The sequence below is a fragment of the Ailuropoda melanoleuca genome, unplaced genomic scaffold (genome assembly GCF_002007445.2).
Source record: "Ailuropoda melanoleuca isolate Jingjing unplaced genomic scaffold, ASM200744v2 unplaced-scaffold9702, whole genome shotgun sequence".
In the NCBI taxonomy this organism is placed as follows: domain Eukaryota; kingdom Metazoa; phylum Chordata; class Mammalia; order Carnivora; family Ursidae; genus Ailuropoda; species Ailuropoda melanoleuca.
This window is the reverse complement of record NW_023255217.1, coordinates 417-7,363: the sequence shown is the minus strand read 5'-3', so window position 1 is coordinate 7,363 and position 6,947 is coordinate 417. Positions and strand designations below refer to the sequence as shown.

At 66.1% G+C, this 6,947-nt stretch overlaps 1 protein-coding gene across 1 annotated transcript; it reads right to left on the bottom strand.

Annotated features, from left to right (window-relative positions):
- Positions 1-752: 752 nt before the first annotated feature.
- On the bottom strand, positions 753-6,530 carry LOC109490002 (adhesion G protein-coupled receptor B1-like). The gene is made up of 3 exons (XM_034653536.1): positions 5,984-6,530; positions 2,931-3,026; positions 753-1,236 (listed from the first exon to the last, which is right to left on the bottom strand). Exons 1-3 carry the CDS (start codon positions 6,101-6,103, stop codon positions 1,063-1,065), a joined length of 390 nt encoding a protein of 129 aa, XP_034509427.1. The 5' UTR covers positions 6,104-6,530; the 3' UTR covers positions 753-1,062.
- Between the last annotated feature and the right edge of the window lie 417 nt (positions 6,531-6,947).

Below are 6,947 nucleotides of genomic sequence, written 5' to 3'. Positions count from 1 at the left end.
CCCGCCCCCAGCCACTAGCTGCTTGTGGGCCAGCTTACTGATGAGGAACAAATTAGAGGCTCAGAGAAGCCAGGACCACCCGAATGGGGCTGGGCCCCAGCCTCTGAAGGCCCTTGAGTCTTGGGGTCACCTCTCAGGAAGACTGCCTAGACTACATAAGACCAAGACAGGAGGTGGAAGACCATTCTGTCCAGTTCCCCAGTCAGCCCAACCAGAGGCCACCTCCTCCAGGAAGCCCTCCTGGGTCCACCTGGCAGTAGCTGACACTCCCAACCTGGGGCTGTCCCAGCACCTGTCCCCATGGTTGTCTCTAGAGAAGATGCTTCCCAAATATCAGACAGACGCAAGGCAGGGTGGCCAGCTGGCTTTCCGCAGCTCTGGAAGATCTTGCCTGTCACTGCCTCAGAGGCCTGGCTCACAGAACAATGGCCCTTGAGGGGCTCCCTTTCTTTGGGCAATTGAGTTCCTTTTTCCACCTGCTTCCGGGAAACTCAGCCTTAGCCCAGAGCTCGGTGGTAGCTCCTTCTCCCTGCTCTCTCCCTGCTGCCACTGCCGTCCCCCGTTCCGAAAGCATGACCCACCCTCCTCGGTGGCTGGACTGGGGATGAAGACATGAAGACAACACAGAGCGCGGGCCCTGAGGGAGGGCAGGCAGGGGTGGGTGGCGAGGTGGGCGACAGGGTGGAGGCGGGCGGCTCCCGTCTCACACGGCTCGTCCAGCCTCACTGCCCCAACGAAGAGCGTGGAAAGCAAAGAACAGAAGTGTGGGTGTGGCTGCTGAGGCAGGGGGTATGGCAGGGAGAGGACAGGGCCAGGCCTAGCGTACGGGGCCCAGGGTCTGCCCCAGGGCTGAGAGCTCTGCCCGCGCAGCACGGGCCTCACCCCTGCTGAGCCTGAGCTCCAGCACAGTTTTCCCCAGACCCTGGCCGCAGCCTCAGGGCGGCAGGCGGGGAGGCAGGAAGTGGCTGGTGCGGGCCCAGGCTGGGGGGCGCGGGCGCAGGCCCGGTGCAGACCAGGCCTTCAGGGCAGCATCCCCACCATCTGGGAGGATCTGATCCAACCTCACCGTGTGGGCTGTGGCAGGCAGAGGTGGGATGAGGACAGACGAATGAACAGACAGACACACAGAGAAAAGAAAAAGAAGCAAGTGGACCCAGGCGAGGACCACCTGTCGCTCTCACCTGGCAGGCGCTCACCTGATCTACAGGCCAGATCCACGTCCTTCTCGAAGTCAGTCTGCAAGACAGAGGCGGGGTGGGGTGAGGGCCTGCGAGCCAGCAAGCGGGGCTGGGCTGCTGCCTGCACCGCGCTGCCTCTGGGCTGGCGGGACACGGTGAGCCGGCGCTGTACCTCGAAGGGGCGTGTGCGTGCACACGTGCGTGCACGCCGCTGAGTGCTAACGGGGTCTACGAGCTCAAGGGTGCCCGTGTGCTCATGTGTTCCAGCGGACCCTGCTGGGGGGCCCCGCCTCTGCATACTCTTGCGTGTGCATGCCTGGCAGCTCCTGCCCAGGCGTCTGTGGCTCCGCAGGGAAGTGGGAGTCTGGTCCCACCACAGCGCACTCACGCTCTTGCGCCTGGCTCAGTCTCCCCCAACCGCCGGCCCCCTAGGACTCGAATACGAGAACCCCTCGCTCTGTCCCTCACATCCCCTGATGGGGCAGGGGGCACAAAGCGTCTCGCACCAGAGCCCCCTGCTGCCCAGGCTGCCCCCTGCTGGTGTGCAGGGTGTGGGGGGCCTGCCCCGTGGCACCTGTAGTCCTCACCACAGCCCTGGGGACGAGGAAACGGAGGCCGGCCGGCCAGACAGAGCGGGGTTCGGACACGGATATCTCACCCGTGCCAGGGTGAGACCAGCCATCCCTTGAGCAGCCACGGAGGCCCCTGCTAAAGCACTGGCCCCACGGCAGCCTCGGAGCTGTGGCAGGCGAGAGGGGGCCACGCAGCCCCGCTCAGAGACCCCCCATTGGGCGGGGCAAGCCAGCGAGGCCGCTGCCAGCGGGGGCGTGGCTTTCTCCAGGGGCTGTGGCGCTGGGTGCTCATCTCAAACCTGGAGGTTCCCTCTCCGCAAATGCAGAGACTGGCTTGTGAGAAGGTCAGAGGTTCGGCCGGGAGCAGTGCCTAGGGGTCTGGGACCCTTGCCCTCGCCCCTGAAGATCCAAGAAGCCTGCCCAGGTCTGACGGCCGGCATCTGCGGAGGCCCTGCCTGTGACGCTCACAACCTCATGGAGGAGTCTGGGCACCCCAGGACTGAGTGAGCACCTCCTGCCTGCCAGGCTCACCGCGCATCGGGGGCACCCAGCGGAGCAGGCAGCACCACCCAGCGACAGCGCGGGGAATTCACCCAGGGCGCCGCCAGGACCTGAATAGGAGGCCTGATGGCAGGAATGGGGGCGGGGGATCAGGGAGGGCTCCCTGGAGGGGGCATCTTAGCAGACACCTGTGAGGCTGGCAGCGGGGTGGGAGGGGCTTGTCGCACCTCAGGCTGAACAGCATGATGCTGGAGTGCCCGAGGGGACCTGGCTGGGGACAAGGCCACAGCGGGGTGGAAGGTGCACGGACGGGCCAGAGCTGGTCCCCCGGATGGAGACTGAGTCAGTCCAGTCCCATCCTGGCCAGGCTGGAAGGCAATGAGGGGGCATGGGAAGTGCAGAGATGGGGGAGGGCAGCAGCTGAGGCGACGGCCCGCAGAGGCTGGCATCTGGGCAAGGGCGCTGTGGCAGTGGGGTTGGGGTGCGTCGATGTCAGTCCCAGCCAGACTCTCACCATCTGGGTCCTGCCCGCCCCCTGACCGGGGATGTCACCTTGGTGAGCCTCAGTGTCCCCAGCCTCAGGCTGGGCTCGGAGCTCTTCCCAAGGGCTGCTGGAGCCCAGAGCAGCTCCGAGTGGCGTGAGGCGGCACCACGGAGGGCACCAAGCTCTGAGCCCTACCATGAGCTGGGCATGGCCGTTCTGGAAGGAGCCCCCCGAGTCCCCGTTGCCCTCCTCCTGGCGGTCCACCACGCGACACTTCACGGCGTCCTGGACCTGGGGAGAGAGAACAGAGCGGTCCCCAGCAGCCCTGGACTGCATCCTCGCAGGGGGACTGGAAGGCAAGGGTGAGCAGCACAGAGGGGCGTCTCTGCGAGGGCAGCCTCTGTGCGGGGCCCCGCCCCCCTTCCCTCTCGGAGATTCTCTCTGTGCCCTTCATGGGTGTGAAAATTCCAAAGTCGGAGAGCCCCGGACCCCCTGCGAGCGTGCTGCAGCCCTCCCGGCTGGATGTGTCCGTACAGAACCCCGTCAGGCTTCGGAAGGCACCAGAGTCCGCACCATCCTGGCCAGCGGGGGGCCCCGCCCTCGCTCCCCTGGAGACCCGCCCCCTGAGCGTCCACAGGGCCTTGTGGGGGGACAGCATGTCTGTGGGGCACACCCATCGACGGAGGTCTCCCACGTTATGGCCACGGACTCTTCAGGAAGGGGTGATGGTGGCTCCACGCCCGGGGCCACCCAAGCACCCAGCACAAAGCTCATCCGCGGAGGACGGACAGAGCTGGTCCACGTGAGCAAGGAGCAAAGGCTGGCACCTTCTCCGCACTGCCTGCTCTGGGCCCTGGGCGCAGCAGTGAGCGGTGCCCGCCCTCAAGGAGCGGACGCCTCAAGGCCACGACGGGCAAAGGGAATAACGGAAGGCACAGGGGTGGTGAAAGCATGGAGGGCTTCCTGGAGGAGGCATCCTGAGTGAGTGGAGGGGGCTCTGGAAGGAGGGTGCGCCGGGGTTCCTGGCTCCAAGACCCAGACACCGCACAGACTTGGGGACCTGTCCCCCTTCCCTGCAGCCACACAGCTGCTCAGAGGCGGTGCCGGAGTCCTGCTGGCCTCAGGGCCGGGGACAGCAATCAAGCCTTCGGGCCGCCTGTGCAGGTGTGCCTTCCTCCCGTCCTTAAACTCACGCCCGCCTAGCAAACATCTCGAAGCGTCTATTGCGTGCCCAGTGGAGGCAGGCCACGGTCCAGGAGATGGCAGATGGGAAACCACTTTCTCCACCGGCATGAACACCAAATGGTCTCCCCAAGTGCCTCATGGCCTCCTCCTCCAGGAAGGCCACCTGGCCAGCCTCACCCCCTCGGTCCCCCCCCCCAGGAGACTCAGATGACCACCTTACTTGTCTACCTGCCAAATGTTCCGCACCCATCGCACTGGCTGGAGCTGCCTGGCATCGCCCCTGTCTGCCCCCTGCTGGCCTGTCTTCCTCAGCACAGCCCCCTGGAGCCCTCCCTGCAGAGACCGGAGGATGGGGGCCCTTTCCCAACCTTCCCCTGGCCGCAGGGTCCCTGCAGCACAGACCCCACCTGTGGGACCCTAGGAGGTCACAGAGGCTGATACGGAAGTCCAGCCTTCCTGGGAAACCCTGTCTCTGGGGCACCTGACTCTCCCGGGCGTGGGCCCACGCTCCGGGTATTCCCGCTTCTGCCTCCGGGCTCTGAATTCCTACAGAGCTCCCTCCTGGTCTCGGCATGCCCCTTCTCGGTAGCCTGCTGTTCTCGTTTCCCAGAAGCCAGCAGCCAGCAGCCAAGGGTCACAAGCGGGGCCTTACAGCCGGGACGGAGTGTGACATCCGGCCACAGCCCACCGAGGCGAGGAGGCCTGTGCTGGCCTGTGCTGGCCCGCGTGTGGAAGACAGCAGTAGGCGGCCCGCAGCGAGAACCGGTGATGCGAGTAAACGCGGCCAGGACCAGAAACCTACAGGTGCGGGGCTGGGGAGCAGGGGTGGTCTCTCTCTCTGGGGACGCCAGCTCGGGGCTGTGTCTGGGGCCCGTGGCTGCTCAGATCTGTGACTTTTCAGGCACAGGCTCTCCGGGTGCTCAGGATTTCAGAGAGGATGCTCATGACCCACCAGGACATTTCCACGCAGCGGAAGGAGGGGCTGTGGGCCGGAACTTGTCAATGGGGCCGTCCCAACACCAGAAACGTGGGCTCCTCGTCTCCCCATCTTTCGGCGCTCACCTGTCCACCAGCCTGGGGGCCTCAGGCGACGCGGTGCCCAAGCGCCAGCACATAGGCTCACGCGTCCCCGTCTCAGCATGCTTTCAGCTGTGCCGGGCGCCCCCAGTCCAGGGCCCCACAGTGGGGCTGCAGGTGGGGGAGGCTGGGTGGGGGCAGCGCTGCCAGCCCAGGAGGGGTCCATGCTGCTCCCGAAGCTGACGGCCCCCGTCCACTACAGACCTTCCCGGGGCGTCCCGGGGGCCGGGAGCCCCACTGCTAGAAGCGCTCTGGCTTGGGGTGTGAAGCAGCTGCTGCTGGGCCTCCCCCACCGCCGGCTGCGGACCGAGCTTCCTCGGCTGGGCTGAGCTCATGACCCCTTGTCCTTCTCTCCCCAAAAGCCCGGGGTTTGTGGCAAAACCCTTCTTTTCATCCTTTTGAATCTAAGTGCTTTAAAATCACTTTGTTATCTTTCTAGGAGGTTCCGAGGGGAAGGGGAGGTCATTCCACGTGTCTGCCCGCCCACTCGTGCCCCTTCAGCTTCCGCGGCCACCCTGGCCTCGTCCAGCCTCGCGATGGCACCTCATGCATCCATGTCAAGAGCACTGTTTCCCACATTTCGAGCCTCCTGAGATCAGAGCAGGTCCCTAACTGCTGCTCCTGGGCAGCCGGCACGGGTGGGTGACTGCCCTCTCTTGCTCCCTCCCGGACAGGCCCAGAGTGCTCCGGGACAGGAGTCTCAGCGGTGCCGAAAGCCACCTACGTCTCCGGTGGCTCTGGGTCCCACACACCCCAGGGGACAGAGCCGCCCTCCCAGTCGGTGCCAGCATGGGGCGCGTGGGGGGGCGTTCTCGGGAGGAAGCGCTTTCACTAAGGAGCCACCGCCCTGGCAGCCCCGCCTTGCAGAAGTGAGGGGCCCGGAAGCTGCATCTCCACCTCCCGCCCGGTCCCAGGATCTGCCCGCAGGGCCGCTGCAGGTGCCGGCCGCGCAGAGGGCCCGGCAGGGGCGTGCCCGCGAGGCCCACCTCTCTGCGTAGGATGCAGTGCACCATCACTATGACGAAGCCCTCCAGCGAGTCAAAGACAGCGAACAGGATCTGGAAGAGGGCGGAGCGGCGGTCGGTGACGGCGAGCACGGCCGACATCCAGGTCAGCGCCAGCAGCGGCAGCACGACGCAGGAGCTCCACAGTGAGGCCCTGTGGATAGTGCAGCGGGCAGCCGTGTCAGTGCTGCCCCGGGCGCCCTCCCCGCCCGGGGGCACCCCCCTGCCCCACTGGGCTTCACCTCCTCTCCCACCTCTCCCCTCCGGGCCCACCAGCCTCAACCCGCCCAGCGGCCTGAGGGCTCCTGGCGGAGGAGACTGGAGATTCCGAGGGTGGTCCCCAGGGGCTGGGCAGCGGGGAGGGAGGGACCTCTCTGGGAGACCCAGGTTCCTAACTGTCCAGGAGGCCACAGGAGAGGAGGCACACTGGAGGTGGGAGGTGGGAGCCACCTGCTGGTTCCAGCTCCCAGGGCCCTCAGGACCCCCTGCCAGGGGTCTGGGGCCCCAACCATAAGGTGACCATGGAGGGAGGTGTTTGGCCAGGCCCCTGAGCTCTGGACAGAGATGGGGAGAGAAAGAGAGAGAACCAGAGAGCTGCTCCAAGAGGAGAGATATGACAGACAGACACGGCCAGACAGAGAGGGGTGGGGGGGGGAGGCAGAGACAAGAACAGAGACCCACAGGCACTTCATCCTCTTGGCAGGCCTTGCTCTGCTGGTCCCCAGGGGAGGGGCTGCCCACAGCAGGCACTGCCCTCTGCCCCCGGCACCTCCCTGCGCCACCACGGGCTACGCCGTGGCCGCTCTGAGCCTGCCTCTTCCGGACGGTGCCGTCACTGTGCCATGTCCTCAAGGCGCTGCGGTGAGGGCAGACAGTGCCAGTGCGACGGCTGGTGTGCAGTGGGTGTCTGGGAAATGTGCCTGACCCCACTCTCACCACCATGACG

Coding starts and splice junctions, on each gene's coding strand:
- LOC109490002 (XM_034653536.1), bottom strand. CDS start 6,103: ATGTCGGCCGTGCTCGCCGTCACCGACCGCCGCTCCGCCCTCTTCCAG. Junction 3,027..5,983: donor ACTGCATCCTACGCAGAGAG/GTGGGCCTCGCG, acceptor CTCTCTCCCCAG/GTCCAGGACGCCGTGAAGTG. Junction 1,237..2,930: donor ACGGCCATGCCCAGCTCATG/GTAGGGCTCAGA, acceptor TCTGTCTTGCAG/ACTGACTTCGAGAAGGACGT.